This window comes from Stegostoma tigrinum, chromosome 1, assembly GCF_030684315.1.
Source record: "Stegostoma tigrinum isolate sSteTig4 chromosome 1, sSteTig4.hap1, whole genome shotgun sequence".
NCBI classification, from domain to species: Eukaryota; Metazoa; Chordata; class Chondrichthyes; order Orectolobiformes; family Stegostomatidae; genus Stegostoma; species Stegostoma tigrinum.
Genome location: NC_081354.1, coordinates 127,190,528 through 127,212,683, shown reverse-complemented (window position 1 = coordinate 127,212,683; position 22,156 = coordinate 127,190,528). Strand labels below are relative to the sequence as shown.

At 37.9% G+C, this 22,156-nt stretch overlaps 1 protein-coding gene across 2 annotated transcripts in view; it reads left to right on the top strand.

Annotated features, from left to right (window-relative positions):
* ndufs4 (NADH:ubiquinone oxidoreductase subunit S4) overlaps nucleotides 1-22,156 on the top strand; it is a 138,816-nt gene that overhangs the window by 17,708 nt on the left and 98,952 nt on the right. The window contains exon 2 of one of the 2 annotated variants that reach the window (XM_048540442.2): nucleotides 13,402-13,480. In XM_048540442.2, the coding sequence (XP_048396399.2) occupies nucleotides 13,402-13,480 (79 nt within the window). Of the gene's footprint in view, nucleotides 1-13,398; nucleotides 13,481-22,156 lie in introns of both variants that reach the window. The other variant, XM_048540431.2, reaches the window with a different exon arrangement.

Sequence of the window (22,156 nt, the reverse complement as noted above, 5' to 3'; positions counted from 1 at the left end):
CTGGTGTTGTGTGATTTTTGATGTTGTCCACCTCAGTCCAACACCAACACCTCCACGTTGCACTATGTAGGTGCAAGACAATAAGCACCTCCAAAAAGAGAGAATCTAACCATCTCTCCTTGACATTCAGTAGCATTTGTTACTGTTGATCAAAAACTGACATGAAGCAGCTATATCAATAGTGTGGGCTACAAGAGGTCAGACACCAGGAATTCTCCAGAACTAACCAGCATTCCAGTATTTACTGCATTTTTGATCTTATTGAAGGGGAAGTTGTCCCAGAATGCCTTCTCCTTTAAAAAAAAATGGAGAAATTCAATTCAGCCAATTACTTCCCCACTAGACAGGAGAATTTTGAATTCACAGATGTGTTTCGGAGCAGAAGGAGGCCATTCAGCCCCTTGTTACAGCATCAGCTGTCCAATGAGCATGATGACTGATTCCTATTATCTTGCCATTTCCCCCATAGCCTTGCACGTTACCATTCCAATAGTTATCTAATGCCCTTGAGGTACCTTTAATTGAACCTGCCTCCACTGCATTTCCAGAAAGTGAATTCCACACATAACCACTCATTATGTGAAAGTGTTTTCTCTTAAATATTAGGTTATGAGGATATAAATTAGGTCTGTATTCTCTAGAATTTAGAAGGGATGACCTGATTGAAGTACTGAAGATATTAACAGGGAAAACGGGTCCCAACCTGAAATGTCAGCTTTTCTATTCCTCTCATGCTACCTACCTGGCCTGCTGTGTTCCTGCAGCTCCACTCTTGGATTGGTTATCTCTGACTCCAACATCTGCAGTTCCCTCTTATCTCAGTTGGTAGAGTTAAACTGTTTCCACTGTTTTGGTATTCGAGAACTAGGGATGGTTTGACTCCACTCATTATAATTTTCAATATAGTCCCTATTTTTAACTGCAATATTGAACTTTTACTTATAGGATTGTTTCAGTTTGTTGATACTGCTTATAACAATTATAACTGATGAGTGTTGTTGTAACTATAATTGACTGGTAAAACTGAGTTGCTGGCTTGAATTACACTTGTGGTACTATAAGCTTTCCAGTTACAATACCAAACATATTCTAGAACCACTACAGTAATTGGACTTTTCTAACAAAATGAGATAGTTTATAAACAATATTCTATGTATGATGGATTACAGTGATGACATCCAAAAGTATTGCTCGATAAACTGAAGTAAATTACAAAAGAAACTCTTAATGGGATTGACTCCCAAGTTTCACTGAAGCTGAAATATGGTAGTAGCCGTTTTATTCCAGAAGTAGAAGTAATTGGTTAAGTGCAAATACTGACTTGCAGTCAACCTTATTTTGCATTTTTAATCATTGTCTGTATCTTTTGGAAAGCTGACTGAAAGTCAGAACTCTATGCTTATGCATCACTTTGACATGGTGAGAATGGAGGAAATCATGAGTCTTTCATGTTGATTGTTGTTGATCTTAATGATTTCAATACTGGGTTCATTGCCAAATGACTAGAAAATCTGGTGGTGTGTTGGAAAATTGGATTGTAAGGTGGCAAAGCAACAGAATTTTTTTTCCTTCTTCCGGCCAAGTTCCATTAGCAACTGGTTGTATATTCAAAATTATGAACGTAGCTGTAAAATTGATAGATGTGGAAAAAGTAAATTTATATAGTATGTTATTGCCTCCCAGAATTAGTTCAAAATGTTTGTCACAAAATATATTATTTAGAAGTGCAGTAGCTGTTGTGTATCAAAACATAGTATTAACGTTGATTCATACACTTCTACTGTGATTGTAGTCACTGGATACTTAACAGATTCCAGTATACTTGGCTAAGTTGTGCAAGTGTATTAAAGTAGATCTTGATGCTACATAAAGATATTACTGTCAAGTGCAAACCAGATCGTGCATTTTTTAATTGATTAGACGGGCAAGCAGACAGATACATTCAAGTTTCTTAACATTCTACCAAACACCTTGGTTAATGGAAGTACAATTATCCCTTGTATCAAAGACATCAATTTTCATAGATTTATGTGTATTAAATGTATGTGTGTATGTATGCATCTTGAAATTGAGGTTTTAGTGTACTACAGCATCAACATGTGCAGCAAATTCAAGTTAGCAGTCCTTCTTAGTACTTTAATACAAAATTTACTTTTCTATCACTTTTTTCAGTCTCTATCTGCTGACAATTTAGAATAACAAGCTGAATTTGTTACTTATTAACATGCCAAATTTATCAATAGCATAACTGGGTACAACACTATTCTGTAATTATGAAAAAAAGTTAGTATTTCCAGTTATGGAATTAATAGCATTTGGAGACAAAGATGGTTTAGAGTGAGGGAGGATGAATTTATTTACAGTCAAAAAATGATTTTTGAGTCCTGTTAATGCGAGGCCTGGTTCTGCATTCAGAAGCTCAGATTTTTCTCTTCCTTCCATCCCCATTTTCCTTTTTTATCTGAACGTCTGCATTGATGTTAGAAACAGCAGAAAAGAATTCAAATTATGTGGCTTAAAAGATCATTGAGTTTTAGGTGTAAGCTACACACACAATCCCACAGTGCCCAAGTCTCTGTCTTTGGTATCTATCAAACGTTCCACCCACAAAACCGACCATTCCCTGATTCTGAATGTGATTATCCAGAATATCCAGCTGTGCACTTACAGGCTTCGTATGAATTTGTGTTGTCTAACAAGAGTAATTGAGCTGTACAGCCACTACAGGAGTGAAGTACTGCTCATTGTAGGTCTGTTACTGGTGGTGAGAGGTCATTTGACGTGATGAATAACACATATTATGCACAATCCCAGCAGTTCACAAGTATTAATCCAAAAAAATTGCCAAAACACATTAAAAGCATTGTATGGGACAATAAGAGACATAAGGGGAAAGTATAACACTGGCTAAACATTACTATAGTTTTAAAAAAACTTTGATACCACAACAGTGAAAGGGCAGCCAAAACAGAAGTGAAAATCATCAATTTACTAAAAACTAATGTGTATGAAATAACTATTATAAATGGCTGCTTCCTCTAAGTGCCCATACAGGAAGACATAATTAATAGACGCTTTTCAAACAAAAACTTCCTGAGAAGAATCAATGGATTTGTTAGAAGTTTTAGATGGACTCAAACATGTACATCATCAGAAATAGCTGGTATTTATCCCATGTCATTTATGGTATGAGGGAGTCAGTAGCCATTTGTAGGTACTAATGTATTAGAAATGGCTGATGTGACCAGGTACAAATGGTAATCAAATGGATGTGGCCATATACAGACCCATTTAATACATGTAATATTGTAAAATACTACATACTTTCAGTCCCCCTTCAGTTCTTATACGACTGAAATGTTAACTCTGTTTCCATCTCCACAGATGCGGCCAGACAAATTGTAGTTTTCCAGCACTTTCTCATTCTGTTGCAGATCTGTTAGTTCTTCCATCCCAGGCAAAGTAACCAAATTGTTTTGTTAGTAACAAACTCAAGGACTGTCTAGGCAATAATTCTTAAGTAAATTGTAGTCAACTTGGAATCAGAAAGGGAATGTCCTGCCTCTGCTATCTTGATCACTTGACTGAAATCATAACCAAATGAACTGTGGAAAGCTTGACTTTCTCAAGGATTAGTAGAGATGAACAGCATGTGTCTACCTCACCAACAGTATCCACATCCTCTAAACGATTAACACAAAAGGTTTTTGTGAAATGTACTTTGGTAAATTTGGAAAAGATGATTCGGCTCTCACATTCAGTGGAATGACTGTCAAATAGCTGCAGTTGAAGTGGGACTCAGCATGTGCAACCGTTGTACAACAGTAATTGATAAAGTCAACAGAATGTTGAAATATGTTGATAAGATTGTAGAATACAAATCTGAGGTGATGGTGAGTAAACTTTGCAGTGCTCTGGCTAGACTTCAACTTTAGTTGACATCCTGTCACCAAAACAAAAGACAAATTCCAGAGGCTGTGCAGATAAAATTTGTTAAGCTAGTCATCTGAACTCGTGTATTGTGTTGTGATGGAAGACTCAAGAAACTGGGGCTTTGCATTCCTTTAAAGTATGGTTTAATCTTTTTAATTGATGATGGGCCTAACACCCACCTCCTTCCATGATTATTTTATTTTCAACACATTTTAGCGGGTTGTCATTTTGTCTGTGGATCACACAATATGTAATTGTCTGTTCCCTGATCAAGTGTCAGGCAATGACTATCTCCCACAAAATTTGGAATTAGGTATGCATGATGTAATTAAAAATGATGTAGTGTTATGTTGTGGTGGTTGGTTTGGGGGAGGATCGAGTGTGCAGTTGTCAGCCACTGTAAGAGGTAACGTTGCTGATCAGCCTTTAGACCCATTAGTTTCGCTTGCTTTTTTTCTTTTCTGTTAGTTACTATGTTTATTCCCTGCAGCCCTTTATTACTTATAGCATTCCAAAAATCCTTAGTAGCTGTGCCATGAAGGTTGATGAAAAGTATTTGTTCATTTGATTTTATCATTTGTTGCAGACATGGTAGTTGCTTGGCATGAGCTCTTATTTGTTGTCATCCTGTGTGGTGATTGATTATGTGCTGATTTGATATGTTGATTTCTTTGCAGTTGTTGACCATTGCTCATTACAGTGTTTTATGATCTAGGCTCAAGATTTTAGAATCCAAAACCTATGATTTCGTGAGAAATTCTGAAACTCTTATTAACTGTTTCTATACTTGGTGATTGTGCTTTTTTACTACTTTCTTCCTTCTTTCCAACAATGTGACCTGCGCATTGGTTGGCTGGTGAGTATGTGGGAAGGAAAAGCTATGAGGATCTGTCTCCTCAACATCAGGGCTGCCTGTGAAGGGAAACTGTAACTTAGAGGTGTAATGCATGTTTAATATAACCATCCAAAAATCTTGACAAGTTACTTTACATTTAAAGATAATGGATATTAAGGTACTATTAGTCCGATCTGCGAGACCATTCAACTGATTGTAGGAGTCAAGGGAAATATACTGGCAAGCTGGTGAATTCTAGGCTAGGCTTACCAGAAAAACTGGAGAAGCCTGATCTTCAGGCTTTCTGTTAAAGTGTTTACAACAGTAGAGGCCGAGAACAAGGTTACTGCTCTTCAGTCTACATTGTCTTTGTTAATTTCAGCTCTGAACGCAAAGATTGACAGATGACTGTTAGAGAAAAACGCTTTTCATAATTACCACAGTACTTTCACTTTTACTGCTGCTAATTAGTTGTGTCACCGTTAGGTTTAGGACCTTCTTGCTTCCACTGCGATGCTGTTTGTGGTGTTATATAACTGTTAGCCCATGTAACATCCAAAATAGTTTCGCTCTCCTGTGTCCAATATCTTGAATTTTATTTGCAGCACCTAACTATAAGGGTACGACAGGACAGAATAGAAATCTACATATCAATGTGGCCGGATAACATAATGAGGAAGTTAATGCACGCCAGTGGGCCTCTTGCCACTCAATAATGAGAATCTCTTGTCATTCAACACTAGGTTGGAAATTGGGATTTTTTTTGCTCTCTATGTCTCCTGTAGCTCTTAGTTGGACATGTCTCCCAATTTTTCCCAAATTTCTTGCCATGGCCTTGTTGTTCAGGAACTGGGAAGATTCTGCCAATTGATTTGCAAGGCCTGTTGGTCCTAAACTCAAACTAGTGCTGCATTAAGGATCACACATAACTGTGCTGTGTCTTGGCCATCAGTTGCTAATGTGGCACCTCAGATTAGCCATTTGTTTTAGAACCATACCGTAAGCCTGACAGTCGGTGAGATTCAGTAAAGTTGTAGCTGAATTCACTATTTTCTCATGTAAATAGAAATTTTATACACAAATACCAAACCTTAAATTCAAGAAGTGATGAATGAGTGTGCCTGTGTTAAAAACTGGAAGCTCCTAAAACTTTAATCTACAAGTTAATATTGCAAGCAATAACTCTGAATACCTTGCATTTTTCAACTCAAATGCCCCTTCCTACGTCCCCCGTTCTGTTTTCTGTCATTCCTAAGCATTATAAAAATTTCAAACTCTGGCACCAAAATAATGCCAGTATTTGTGTTTCTCCAACATTTCATGTTTTAGCACTACGCCGCTGATTTGATGTGTTTTGCTCGAGATTTTTTACACCTTGGGAAGCCAATCTGTGTGTCTTTGAGAAACCTCCTTTAGGAATCTTCCTGTTATGCGAGAGAGACAACGGAGAAAAGGTTTACAGTCTACAGGGCTTCTGTAAGCTTCAGAAAATTCTTGTTGGAAATTTACAGAAAAAAAACTGTGGCATCAAGTGGAGCAAATGTTCTATGGTTCTCACTTATTTTCTCACGTTGTACTGTGCCTTATCAATTTGAGATGAGAAGTCACAAAATTGTTGGGTCGTATTGAAGTTATAACACTCTTTTTGTTTTCCCATGAAAACTTTTCAGGGAAAGAATTATAGAAATTTAATCTCCTTTGAATACTATTTGAATGGCTTTACACAAACTAAACTGCTTTGCTTCAATGATTTAAAATTTCTTGTGGACTATGACTATGTTTTTAGGTTTCATTTTCGGCAGAATGAACTCCAGTTCCCAGTTGAGCACCAACCACATCTTGTCTGATGTGAAACAGGGCCATTCTAACGCTTAGTACAACGTTTCTCCCCAAGGTTGTCTGATACTTTGCAAAAAAAAATGCAGTTTCTTTGTTCACCTCTTCATATGTCACAGATTGAATGGCGCTTTCAGTATATGGGTGCTAAATGCACTCTTTGTTGCACTGTAGACAGAACAAAGCCTTTTCGCAAGTCTAGACAGCTGTTTGTCTCATCCTTGAACTTTGGTAAACCTATTTCAAACAGTGAATTGCAGACTGGTTAGTGGAGTGCATTTTGCATTGTTTTATTAATTTGGCATAGAGACAACATTCTGGGAATATCAGAGGTCATTCTGTTAGAGCAGTGACTGCATTTTTAGCAATCTCAAGAGTGTAACATTAGATGACACCTACAAAGCTGCAGTTTGATATAACTTGACATTTTTATCAAATTTGAAGTTTGATTTATCTTCAAAAAAAGAAATATTAAGTTCACAGCACAGATCATCTGAAAAAACTGTATCCCTTTTTTCTTAAGTGCAGCATAGAGTTATAGTCCTTGTGAGAGAAAAGCAATATTTTTACCTGAAGAAGGTTTTCATCGGCATACCCAGTTTAAAAAATACTAATTTAAAATCATTTGAAGACTTGAATACATTTTGTATGTTTAAAATATTTTCTTGAGCAAAAACCGAAAGGAAAACATAGCTCTTGAAATCAGTTTTGATACATAAAATGCCAAGGAACAGGAGTTGACCATTCAGACCACCATTACCATCCCCAAGCCTGGTCCACCATTCAGTCACATTATGGCTGATCTATATCTTGATTCAGTTTGTATCACCTTGGTTCCACATCCCTTAATACGGTTGCTCAAAATCTTCTCGACTGCAGTGTTGATTTTTTTTATTTGCTCTTATGTAAATATTATTTTAGGAAGAAGGGAGCTCCAAATTGCTGTCATTCCTTGTGTGAAATGCTTCTTTAAAAGCCTAGTTTGAGTTTTAATGTTATGCTCCCAATACGGCACATCCTGCCAGTGGGAATTGTTTATTTCTATTTTTGCTAGCAACATTTTTTGATCACCTTTGAAAATCTATTTAGATAATCTCTTGCTCTTGTAAACTTCAAGTGTGATACAGACCTTGTCCATATTTGGCTTTACAATCGAATCTCATTAGGCTTGTACCATTCTAATGAACCTGCATTGCTGCATCCTCTTAAGATCGTTATATATTCTCTAAAGTGCCAGGCCCAAAACATTTCATAAGCTATTTTAATTATTCTTACCGATCCGTAATACCAGATTGAACATAAGAGTACAAAGTCTATTAGGAGCAATAAATCTGCACTGGTTTGGTAAATGTTCCTATGCCTGCCTTCTCATATATTCCCTCTATCTAAAAAAGTTTCTAGTTAACTAAACTATTTTTAATTTTTCAATTTAAAAGCCTGTGAAAACTTCCTACATTTTAATTCATTTTGAATTTTAATTGTATTTTCTCAGTAAATGTACATTTTTGCATGCCAAACATTTCCCTCTATTAACCCAGCTAATTCTGTCATAACCTTGAAACTTATAATCGGACCACCTCAGTCAGTCTTTACAAATTACTTAACAAATACCTGTATTGCTTTTCAAAAGGAACAAGCGGACTTTTCTGAAAAGTTCAATCAGACTATCCTTAAAAATATCCTTTGTTGCTCAACCTTTGCCATTCCCTTTGGCCTTTCATTGCCAACCTTTTTGTCATTTTATTTTCTCTCTCATTGTCCACCCTATTTCAGACCAACCCTTTTGTTCTGTCTCCCATTCTTCCAACCTTTCACCTGCTTAAAGTCTGCTCCATTTCTAATTTTTGCTAATCCTAATGAAATGCCACCAACTTGAAATGTTAGTTCTCGTCCCATAAATACTACCAGATGTGCTGAATAATTCCATTTTCTCTGATCTTGTTTCAAATTTCTTCTAGAATAATTTTCCATTTTCTTTGTTATTTCAGATCCAGCAGCCTTAGTAGTTTACCCTGTAATCTCTGTTCCTTAAACCTAGGTTTGTCCTTGTAGCTTAGCTATACATAATCCAAGGTTATGATTGATAGAAACAAAGAAAATAGGAGAAAAGGTTAACCATTTGACCATTAAGCCCACTCCACCATTCAATGTGATTATAGCTGGCCCTCTATGTCAATGCTAAAGTTCTACTTTCTCCCTGATACCCGTTGATATCTTTAACTTATGGAAATCTATCAATTTCACCCTTAGATATATTGGGTGACTTTGCCTCAAAGGCCTTCAATGGCAGAGAATTCCATATGGTTACCAGTGTCTTGAGTGAAGAAATTTCTTCTCACCTCAGTTTAAAATAGCTTACTTGAATGAACAGAGTCATTCTGAATTTTAAAAAACAAGTCTGCGTCTTGACTGCAACATTTTCTTTCCCCTGGCATTAGAATTATAAATTTCATAAGTATTAGCTATGTGGAGAGATTGGACAAATTTGCGTTGTTTTCACTTTAGGTCAGAGGTGAGGGATGATGTGACTGAGGTTTACAAAATAATGAAAGGTATGAAGTGAATGGATAGTCAGAGTCTTGTTCTCAGGGTAGAACTGTCAATTACCAGGGAACATAGGTTAAAGGTAAAAGGGGAAAGTATAAAGGAGATGTGAGAGTCAAGTTTTTTTATACAGGGAGTGGTTAGTGCCTGGAATGCACTGCTAGAGGAGGTGCTGGATATGATAGCAACATTTAAGAGCCATCTTAACAGATACATGAATAGGCAGAGAATAAAGGGGTACAGACTGCATAGTTTTCAGTTTAGAAATAGCACCATGTGTCAGCACAATTTTGGTGGTCCAAACGGTCCGGTCCTATGCTGTACTGTTCTTTGTATTTTGCTCTTAATAGTACAGATATCTGAAGTTTCTTACACAGGTAGATGAGAGTAAACCAGTTGATGTGGTGTGTATGGATTTCAGCAAGGCATTCGATAAGGTTCCCCACAGTAGGCTATTGTACAAAATGTGGAGGAATGGGATTGTGGGAGATATAGCAGTTTGGATCGGAAATTGGCTTGCTGAAAGAAGATAGAGGGTGGTAGTTGATGGGAAATGTTCATCCTGGAGACCAGTTACTAGTGGTGTACAGCAAGTGTCTGTGTTGGGTCCACTGCTGTTTGTCATTTTTATAAATGACCTGGATGAGGGCGTAGAAGGATGGGTTAGTAAATTTGCAGACGATACTAAGGTTGGTGGAGTTGTGGATAGTGACGAAGCATGCTGTAGGTTGCAGAGAGACATAGATAAGCTGCAGAGCTGGGCTGAGAGGTGGCAAATGGAGTTTAATGCAGACAACTGTGAGGTGATGCACTTTGGTAGGAGTAACTGGAAGACAAAGTACTGGGCTAATGGTAAAATTCTTAGTAGTGTAGATGAGCAGAGAGATCTCGGTGTCCATGAACACAGATCCTTGAAAGTCACCACCCAGGTTGACAGGGTTGTTAAGAAAGCATACAGTGTTTTAGCTTTTATTAATAGAGGGATCGAGTTCCGGAACTAAGAGGTTATGCTGCAGCTGTACAAAACTCTGGTGCAGCCGCACTTGGAGTATTGTGTACAGTTCTGGTCACCGCATTATAAGAAGGATGTGGAAGCTTTGGAGGGGGTGCAGAGGAGATTTACTAGGATGTTGCCTGATATGGAGGGAAGGTCTTATGAGGAAAGGCTGAGGGACTTGAGGCTGTTTTCATTAGAGAGAAGAAGGTTGAGAGGTGACTTAATTGAAACATATAAAGTAATCAGAGGGTTAGATAGGGTGGATAGGGAGAGCCTTTTTCCTAGGATGGTGACGGCGAGCACGAGGGGGCATAGCTTTAAATTGAGGGGTGAAAGATATAGGACAGATGTCAGAGGTAGTTTCTTTACTCAGAGAGTAGTAAGGGAATGGAACGCTTTGCCTGCAACGGTAGTAGATTCGCCAGCTTTAGGTACATTTAAGTCATCATTGGACAAGTTTATGGACGTACATGGAATAGTGTAGATTAGATGGGCTTGAGATCGGTATGACAGGTCGGCATAACATCGAGGGCCAAAGGGCCTGTACTGTGCTGTAATGTTCTATGTTCTATGTTCTATAAATTGCCCACAACAATTCCTGCACCTCAATACAGTTATCTGTTCAGTATCTCCTTGGGTTTCTTTTTTTTTATTTTTCTCCTTGATCCAATATATAAATAATATCTTGGATAGGAAAAATCAGATTCATAGTATCCTTCCATGTACTTTTTGCCAAGGTGGTATCTAGTATAGTGCTTCATTGTGTCTCTTGGTTCCTTGGCTCATAAGTTTATTCAGGAGGGGAGATCATATTTAATACTTCTGAATACAAATCCTTGTTAGATTTGGTTTTACCTATTGCTCTGGGTTATATAGTTCAATGTTCCACTTCCTTTGTGGTTCACCCTGAAGTTATGTTCGTTTTAAATGTTTGTCACTTGTCACTCAATCTTCATTTAAAGTAATTTATCTGCTATTGGCTGATTTCCCAAGCCCAGGTCATAGATAATGACATTGAATGTTTGGCCTTGATTTTGAACCCCTGGATCTACCAAGCATGGTGGGGTTTTGAGGCATATGTGTCTTGCCATGAAGACCAAGGGTCATTTATTAAATGATATATCAGACTCCCATAGCGTAGCTTGGAGCCTGATTAGAATTTAGCATGTGCCTTGAGGGTTACCAGGCTTGTCCAGGAAATCCAGCAGCAAAAAGGAAGTGCGGTATGCTAATTCATGAAGTTTTTACAACAACACTTGTGGGCCAAAGAAAACTGGAGTACTCTCCATGCTGCATGAAGGAAGCCTTCGGCTTCTTTTCTGCCCATTTGTCTCTTTGCAGAATTTTCCTCTGCCGTGATGTCTGAAATTCCAACTTTCTCTGCTGAACACAATTGTGGGCAACTTTTCCTTCCTTTCACCCTATCCCCAAGCTTTCCTTCCTCCCATATCAGCATCCATTTTCCTTCAAACTCCTGATTTCTCCCCATCCCTCTAAATCAAATTTTCACAGGATCTCTGTCTCCCAGCCTTGATCACATCTTGATTATTTTTGCCCTCTCTGTAAGTATTGGGAAATGTATCAAGTGGCATTGTATGTAATAGTTGGAGACTCCAGCTGATGTGTATGTCTACCAGAATTTGATATTGTGTCCATTCTGAGGAGTAACTGCATATATTTGATGGCATTCATCTATATGATTGCCTTTTTACGATACATTTGTGTTGATGCACTGCTTGTCAAATATAAAAAAATGAAAATAAAAAAGGTGACAAAAAATTTGGTATCCTTTTAAGTTTCGTGTACAACTCACTTCTGTATTTTGATGTAACTTAAAAATAATTGGACTAAATATTTAGATTAATTTCAATTCAAATTCCTATAATTTGGATATCTAAATGCGTTGTTTATTATTTATTATTATTTATTTAACCCAACAAGGAAGAAATTAACAAAATTACGAACAAATTGACAATTTCCCCTTAGACTACTAACTATTCTCTAACTGGTCTAAATTCTACTGGAATGCTGTTTTAAATAAAGACAAGTCCCACTAATATAAAACCAATTAATAAGATGCAATAAATTATAATTTAACCTCTCCCAGTTTGCACATCATGTCTTCTGGAATATTGTGTCATCTCTGGTCTCCACAAGCACTTCTCTTCCACTAATTCTGCTGTCAGGAATGTTTCTCTGATTTCTTCAGTGAGGACTTTCAGCTAAAATACCATGGTACCTTTGATTAATTAGATAGGCTTTCTCTGAGAGCTGAATGGTGCTAACTCTGGCAGGTGGCAGTTGGCTCTCCACACTTTTCCAAATGCCCTCATCTTTTATACTCAGAATGAAATTCTTATAATACGATTGGTTTCAAGTTGTCAACACCAGCAGATTTAAATTCGGTTACTTTCTGTATCTAGGTGCTTTGTTTAAATTAATCGGCCAAATTCAAACTCATTGTCACAACATCAAAATAAGACCAAATAAAAATTGAAAGATCTGCAGATGCTGTGAATTTGGAACAAAAACAAAGTTGCTGGAAAAGCTCAGCAGGTGTGGCAGCATCTGTGAAGGAAAAAATAGAATTAATGTTTCGGGTCCTGTGATCCTTCCTCAGTTCTGACTGGGGACACTGCTGTTTTAAGTAAGACTGCTGTTTTGCCTCCCGCCTGAAAGGCTTCGATACATATGGGAAGTGGAAAATGAGTGATAGGATCCCAATTTTAAATCAGTGTGCCAAACGTGAAGTAATTGAGAATGTACTGAAATATGTAAAATCATTGATGAATTCTTTGGAAATAATTCACTTGTAAAATGTCAAATTTTTTTTAAAAAAGTGTTAGGTTAAGTTATATGTTTTAAAACTCTTCATACTTAGTATCATTGAAATATGTTGTGTTTTTCACAAAAGCTTGCTGTAAAAATGTTCTTAGAATTTACTGTCTCCTTGCACTGTCTATTTGTGACAAGCCAGCTTCATTTGCACACTTCAGTCAGTCACTGCCGTTGACAGGCTCTAAAAAATCTGCAGTCTGATGTAAAGTGCAGTCCATTGTGAACTGCTGATGGGACTTGACAGAAATTAAACAGACAGAATTAACTGGGGAGAAATAGGATTTCAGCACTGCCAATTCTAAGTTTGAATCATTTTTCTTATAAGGACAATGTTAATAGCTAAATTCTTTATGCAACGTTCATCTGTCTTTGCCATGTTTTTCTTTAAAACACTTTGTTTTTTTGTTTTGCTCAGCAGGCCATTGAGCACTTCCACATGGCAACTGGCACAGACTCAAACCAAGGATAGGCAACTCATCACGGTTGATGAAAAGTTGGTAAGGATTTTAAATTGCTACCATTTTGCTGCCCATAGACTATTTATTAACAGCCATTATTGTATGCATATACTTTGTGAAAAGGCACAAAAGGAATTGTTATCAATTTTTTTTAATGTCAGTTCTCTGAGCAACTGCAGCTTTAATATTCCATACTGAGGCAAAACCCAAATTTAAAACCTTACTAAAAGCAATCATCAAACTTGTTCTTTGATCTTTTACAAAGAAAATTTAAGAGTGATACATGGATTTGACAGCAACTTGCATTACTTTGATTTTATTGTTAATACTTCTCACAAGTTCAGGGTGCCTAAATTGCATTTCTGTTCCTTTGTTATACTGCTTTAACCAATACAAATATAGCAATTAAAGATAAATAATCATCAAAATATCTTTATCGCTCAAACCACTGCAAGTCACATTTGTGAAAAATTTACCCCTCCTTACCTTTTGACCCTTTCTCTTTTAGTCTGTTGCCATTATTTTCCAACACACAGCATTGTGGTTAAGTTGGCAGCACTCTTGCCTCTTTTACTAGGTTCTGGGTTCAAGTCCCACTCGAGGGCTTGAGTACAAAGATTAAATCTGTTAATCAGATGCTGTGTTGGAGATGGCTGGATGTAAAAGACCTGATGACATTATTTGAAGATGAGTAACAAACTTGGCCCCGTGACCTGGCTGATCTCTATCTCTCAATCAACATCATAAAAACAGAATTATCAAATTTTAACATTTTCATCCTCCAGTTGGAGTTTTATAATGTGAATAGTGGCTGCTCTATTTATGACATAACAACAGTGACCACATTTTAAGAAATACTTCATTTCTTGGAAGCTGCTTTCGGATGACCAATAGTTGTAAAAATACGAGTCTATCTTCTTGCCCCATCCCAGGCCACTTTTGCTATTTTCCAAAGAAAATAATTAACTTGACCGTTTCATTCTACATTTGTTGCTACTACCCATTTTGGAATGGCATTCCTTTATCTGATGTTTGTTGACTGAAACCAACTTTGATTGCTGAGGAACCAGTGAACATCCCACATGGTCTAGATTGATGAAATTGGAAGCGAGCAGGCCTATTTTTGATGTAGGCATTATAGCGAACTAAGAATCTATGTTTGTTCCAATAATAACTCAGTGATAATTAGAGATGACTTTTGGAACACTTTTCTTCCTGTATTTGCCTGATTTAAATTTTGTCTGCGTATACGTGCACAAAAATAGTATGAAATTTGTGTTTACCTAACGTCTGTCTGTAACTTGATAATGTTTCTCAAGACCAGACAATTTAGTAAGTTGCTTTTGGGAGCAGATTGTCATGTTTCTTTGTGAATGCCATTTTTGGGTCACGGTCACCGTTCGTGGAACATAAATGATTTTCTTTAGCTCAGGCATTTAGTTTAAAGTTCTAAGGTGCACATTTGCAGTTTCAAAGCCAAGTAGGCAGAGCTACACCAATAGCAGAACAATGTGGTAAGCATTTGGACAACGTCATCCAGTACATACAAAGCAACCTTTTCCCGCAATGAATAAAGAAAAGCAAACTTGCCATTAGCTGCAAAAGTGTAACTTATTCCAACTTTAGCTCTGGTTGTTTTTCAGTAGACTTACTGATGAATGGATTAGTAACCATTAAAATATAGTAACAAATTAAGTACAGCCATGGAAGTGGTGTGGTAGCTCAGTTATGATCACTGCTGCCTCACAGCAGCAGCAACCCCATCGAATCCATTCTGTTTGTGTGGAATTTGCACGCACTCGCCATGTCTGCATGGGTTTCCTCCCACATTCTAAAGATGTGGAGGTTAGGCGAGTTGGCTGTGCTAAATTGCTTGTAGTATCCAGGGATGTATAGGCTAGTTGGATTTGCCTATGGGAATTGCAAGGTTACAAGGAGAGAGGTGGGGGCTGGGGCTGGGTCTGGGTGGAATGCACTTTGGAGAGTCAGTGTAAACTCGATAAGCTGAGTAACTGACTTCCACACTGTAGGAAATTTGTCTATGCTATATATTTTCCACTGATCTTGAAAGCTGTTGAAATTTGCACTCTGCCAGTCTGAAAGTTTTGATGTCAATTCATTTTGTGATCAAACTAAGGAAAGACACCAAGAGCTTTGACTTTGAAAGAAAATGTATTAATGAAATAAAGCAGTTCTTTTTAATTTAAATCTACAAACTGCCACATCTGTTCTATACTTCAGATATTCATGGTGAGATTGAAAGAATTTTTCTTTCAAGCTCATTGACACTGTCATTTTAATTCTTGTTTTCACAATTGCTTATAAAAATAATGAGCTGCTAAGAAGAGAGGGAATTCCATCTAACTTTCAAAGTAACTTAATTTTAATGTCCTGAAGCTTCATTGTGTGGAAGCATGCCGCAGACATTAATTTATTTAATGCCTAGTGATGATGTATATTCTAGACCAGTGCTAACATGCAAACCATGCAACAGTAATTCTGTGATGACAATCCAACTGTTTTTTTGCAATTGTAATTTCTATTGCTGTATGTAGCTATGATTTCAAATATGAGGGCTGTTGGTAACTACATTCCTCTAAATCTTTCTGCCACTTTGCAACTCACTGCATTGTAATGTAGTTATTTAAGTCTGTGTGAGTTGTTTTCTCACATCTGCTCATCACGCTCATGCCTCACACTCTGTTCCCCCCACCGTGGATGTGGATGTGGAGTTGCAAATAAGCCAGACTGGATAAGGAAACACATCTCCTTCTCTAAAGGATGCTAGAGAACCAGACAAGTTTATTCAACAATCTGTAATCTGTCATGGTCACCATTACTGAGCCTAGCTTTATATGACAGGTTTATTAATTTATCTTCTAAAGTGAAATATACACTCCTATACCTTGGACATTAAATTTGGACGTTGAATTGTCAGCCTAGTAACAAATATTTTATTCATTTGTGGGCTGAGGGCATTGATAGCTGGCCAGCATTTATTGCCTGTCCTTAGTTGCCTTTAAAGTGGTGGTGATCTGCCTTTTTGAACCAATGCAGTCCGTATGCTGTGAGTTGACCCTCAATAACCCTGAGGGTGGGATTTCAAGGATTTTAGCCAGCAACATTGAAGGAATGGCAAAATATTTCCAAATCTGGATGGTGAGTAGGTTGGAGGGGAACTTGAAGGCAATGGTATTTCTATGTATCTGCTGCCCTTGTCCTTCTAAATGGAAGTGGTTGTGTGTTTGCAAGGTACTGTCTTTGATGAATTTCTGCAGTGCATCTTTGAGATGGTACACACTGCTGCTACTGAGTGTCGGTGGTGGAGGAATTGGATGTTTGCTGTTGTGGTGCCAATCAAGTGGGCGGGTTTGCCCTGGATGGTCTCAAGCTTCTTGGGTGTTTTTGGAGCTGCACCCGTCCAGGTAACTGGTTAGTATTCCATCACATTGCTGACTTATGCCTTGTAGATGAATGACAGGCTTTAGGAAGTCAGGAGGTAAGTTACTTACCACAGTATTCCTCGCCTCCAACCTGCCATCATAGCCACTGTGTTTATCCTCCTGCTGCTGAACCACTCTTGGTGGTGAACATTGAAATCCCTCACCTAGGATAGATTTTGCACCGTTGGCATCCTCAGTACTTCCTCAAAGTGTTGTCTAACATGGCAGAGTATTGATTTATTGGCCAAGGGAGGACGGTGCTTGGTAACCAGGAGGAGGCTTCCTTGCCCATGTTTAACCTGCAGCCATGATGCTTCAAGGTGTTGCTGCGACCTGGGGCCTTGTCCTGGGAATCGCACCATGAGCTGAAACTGCAGACCGGCTGATTCTTTCTTGGAGTTTGGGGTGTACACTGGAAGTTGGTGGAACTTAATATTTTTAAAGTGTGGAACCAAAACCTGTTCTCAGTCGCAGTGACCATGACAATTACAATCAATTGTTGTGAAAACCAAACTGGTTCACCAATGCTTTTGTGGGAAGGAAACCTGTTCTGACTTGTATCTGACTGCAGAACTGCAGTAATGTGGTCTTCTGAAATAGCCTAGGACAATTAGGGATTATGTGAAAATGCAGAAGTATGTGAAAATCCCACTATACAGTGAATATGCATAGCTACTTTCTTACCTGGTTGTTCACAGTAATTTTGCCGAGAGGCTAACTTCACACATAGATGTCACTTATCCTGTCTTGTTTGAACTTTTAGCAGCCAGGATCTACACCAGAAAGAGCCTGCTGCTCACAGGAGCACTGGAGTTTGTTCTAGTGAGTCAACCGTGCCTTTGTATGAAGGAGTTTAGAAGAGCGGGTGAGGATTTCATCAAATCACATAAAGTTTTGGCAGAGTTAAGCAGACTGGATGTAGGGAAGATTGTTCCCCTGTTTGGGGGTTCTAGAACAAGGGGCAATCGTCTCATGATACAGTGTAAGCCATTTAGGACTGAGATGAGAATTTCTTTTAGTGTTGAGATAGAGGATAAACAACAAATATGTTGAATGGTGGAACAAGCTTGATGAGCTCAGCAGCCAATCCTGTTTTAATTTTGTGTGTTTAACAGCTGCAGTTCAAGAGGAGAAGGGAGACCAGTGAGATTCAGTTCCGAAGAGTGATTCCGGGTTGGGTAGATTTTATATTTTTCAATAAGATCACCTCTCTTTCATCATAACTCCAGTAACTACAGGCCCAGTTAGTCCAAACTTTCTTCTAAGGTAACTATCCCTCCATCCCATGTATCAGTTGAATGAACCTTCTCTTAACTGCTTCTAACTGATTTGCAATCTTTCTCAATTAAGAAGACTAAGACTTCACTGACACACTACATAACTGTAGCAAAACTGCCAAACCTATGACATTCAATTTCCATTGCAATAAGCATTTCATTTGCCGCCTTAGTCCCTAGCTATACCTGTACACAAGACATCCAGATCTCTCTGTACCTCAGAGTTCTGCATACATTCCATTTAAATAACTTGCTGCTTTACTTTTGTTAGTAATAAATAATCAATCATTTGTCTTCAATTCCATGGGCTTTAACTTTAGCTACCAGCCTTCTTCATAAGGGACGTCATTAAACGCCTTCTGAAAATTCATATAAATAACATGGATAGACATTCCTCTGTCCAATACTTAGTTATCCCTCCAAGAATTTTAATCAGTTTGTCTTGCATGACCTACCTCCACAAACCTACACTGACTGTCTGATCAACCAACTAGTTTAAGTTGTTCAGTTACTCAATCCTTAATTATAGCTGTTTTCCATCAACAATGTTGCATTTACTAATTTATAATTCTCAGGTTTCCTCTTTCATCCTTTTTTTAAAAGTGGACTGACATGTCCAATTTTCCACTTGAGAGAACACTAGAGGATTATATTTTCGGCTACTGCGTTGTTGACACCTACTTCCTTTATAATCCTTAAATAGAAACTATCCAGTCTTCAATACTTGTAACAGTTTATTGCAATTATTATCCTCTCTAGCATTGTTTTGCCAACGTTAGTTTCTTAGCGAGTTCCTGGCACTGATTCAGTATTAGGTTCCATGGGAAATCAAAAATGCTATTCTCTTTCTTCACTGTAAGTATTAGTGCGAAATAATTATTCAAAATGTTTTTTCTGACAAACAAGGAAGTCAAAGGGTTTGGGGTTAGACAGCAAAATGGTGATGACACCACAATCAGATCAGCCATGACGTTATTAAGTGAGGGAGCAGTCTTAAAAGAACCAAATGGCTTTCTCATGCTTCCAATTTGTATGCTTGTATATTTTTACTTTCATTGAATATACTATTGCCATCTGTTGTCATTTTACTTACGATTGTACTTTATTTCCTTGACCGCCCTTATACATCATGTACATTTATTTTCATACTTGGTTTTTGTAGCTTTAACTGTTCATTCTGGCAACATTTGTTGGTTTTTCTATCTCTCCCATGCATCAAGGTTTTAGTTTTAGTTTATTTAGTCCATTTAGTTTTATCTCATCCTTTGTAAGCCACATAAAATGTAAGTGAACTTAAACTTGTATTAATAGAAAGTGATAGCTTATGATTAAAGTAATGCCATTTAATTCTCAGTTTCACTCCTCTACTGATATTGGTTTTACTTGATTAATGTAAAATAATCAGGGTGCAAGTTTATCTGTCAGTTGAGCAATAAACCATCAAAAAGATTATGTATCTAAATAATATTTTTTCACAAGCCATTGAGAATATTTTCATTCTAACATATCAAAGTGGTAGAAGACTATGACAACTGTAAGGAGATGAACTGATCAGGTCAGCAGAAAGCTAATAGATTTGGCTATATTTACACAAGGTAAAATTTACAGAGGTAAGTTGTCCGAGATTTCTGAAGTCAGTTGGTATACACACTGAAGTTTGAAGACAATACATGGTTGTCTGCTTCTTTCACAACTACATGTTAATCAAATAGTGCATCTTGACATAACTTATGCCAAACTCTTTCGGTGGCAAGCTAAAGAAGAATGCAGGAAACTACAGAAGAATAACTATTATTCCAAATCACACTCAAATATGTGATTGTTATCACGAACAGTGGTTTACTATTTCTGCAAAAGATCCACAATGAGTTTGGAACAAAACTAAAATTCCTCGGCAAACATGATGTATATGTTCATAATTGTTATCTGTCATACAGCACACACATTTAATGGGAACTCTTCGGAAAACAGGATATTTATGAGAACAAAAACTGAATAGATTCTATTGTAGAATTCAAACCTATCAAAAACTAGGCACCCATCTGTGTAGAAATGTTTTTCTATTTTTTTTACTCCTTCAATTTTGGAATGTTGAACAAGATAAGGAGGGGAAAGTAACTTGATTTCTGGGGTATCAATCTTTGAACCTTGCTACCTTTGAGTCAGCAGCATTGATTTAAGCCCCAGTCCAGAAACTTGACAGCATGCAAGCTATGGTTTGCAGTTCTGTAAAAATGCTGCATTTTTCGTGATGAGATGTTAATTCAAAACTACATTAGCTGTTACATGTTACACTGATTTAGACATTACAACCAAACTCAAATTTTGATTCCTAACTATTCCAACTAATATCCAATTTGACCCAACTAGAGATTGCTAATCAAGAGGGAGTGTTAGGGGCCCCATGAACATATTGTATCAAAGCTTTTGGGAAATATTTAGACAAATTAAGGGACATTTCTACTGTTGGTGATGCACTGTCAGTTTCCATTCACCGTTCCTAGAGCTTATCTGTCACAGAAAGTCTCAAGAGAAACCGGTTGCCTTTGTGTACTCCCTTTCTGGGACCAGCTGGGTGTGACCATAGCCATGGCAAAGGAGAGGTAGGTAGTGAGCCACGTAACCACCTAAATTACATCTAATTGGATAGGATGACACAAACTGTGGTCAGTCCCAAGGCTAGTTCCACAAGAAATCCTCCAATCTGCCTGGCCTCCTCCACACGGGGTGACCAGATGCTGGAGCATGGGATTGAATTGCAGCCGGAAATTGAGGAACACGTACCTCAGATAACGAAAGACGAACTGCAACTTCACACATCCTATCAACATTAATGTGAAATGCTGATGATCCCTAGGCACCAAAAGTACAGATGGTCTTTGAAACATTGAATCTGATTTAACAATCCATTGCTCAGTACAACTGTGTGCATCTCCCTCCATTACAAATCTCGGGTGAGCAAAGGATGTATTCACACGTAAGAGACCCTTTCACTAGGGATTGTATCACTTCCAGATAGTCGGATTACAAGCTCAGGGTTCAAGATCTGAGCTAGGGACAGAAATCATGGGCCCAGGTGCTGTTTCCGGCCTGGGTCCCATGCATAATGGGGACATAAAGTCTTTGACCTTGCTTATTAAACGCTGGAAAGTGCAATACATACAAGAAACCCTTTTATCCAGACTGGAATGGCCCAGCAGGAATTTGAAGGATGACTCAAGTTGTTGAGCTGTGGCATCTGTGGAAAAACCTGGGGCCTAGGACTGATGAGAAATTTCATTCAAGGCGGGGTTTAGCTCAGACTGGAGTACTCGCATGCCTGAGTCATTTCAAATGCAAACATGTCCAATTTCTGGGACCACAGAAGGACAGTTACAGAATCTTTACAGTGCAAAAGAAAGCCATTTGGCCCATCATATTTGCACTGGCTCTTTGAGTAGACAGTTCATTGAGTACCTTTGTTCCACCATCCCCCAGCAACCCTGCACATTTTTCTTTTCCATTTAAGCTTAATTCCCTTTTCAGTGCCTCAATTAAACCTGTCTCAGCCACAGTCTCAAGTAGTGCATTCCAGAACTTAACTATAGGTTGTTCGAAAAGCTTTTTTTCTCTCATTTGTTCTTTTTGTCTATGCTTTGGCTTCTTTAACCAAATGCTCTAAATCACTGTCCCTTTTCTTGATCCTTTCAAAAATGGGAAGGTTCTTCCTGTCTGCTTGGTCCAGATTCCTCATGAGTTTGAAAACCTTGATATAAAATCTTTTCTTTGGCTTTCTTTTCTCCAAGGAAGATAATCCCAACGTTTTCCAGTCTGTTTTCACAATTGGTCCCAGTAATGAAGAATTTCATTCTTGTGAATCTTTTACTGCTTTCTATCTAGTCCTTTCACATTTTCCTAAAGTGTGACACAGCTGGGTGCAATATTCCAGCTGAGGCCAAACTAGTTCCCATACGGGTTCAACCTAACCTCCTTGGTTGTGTAATAAAATGTGAGGC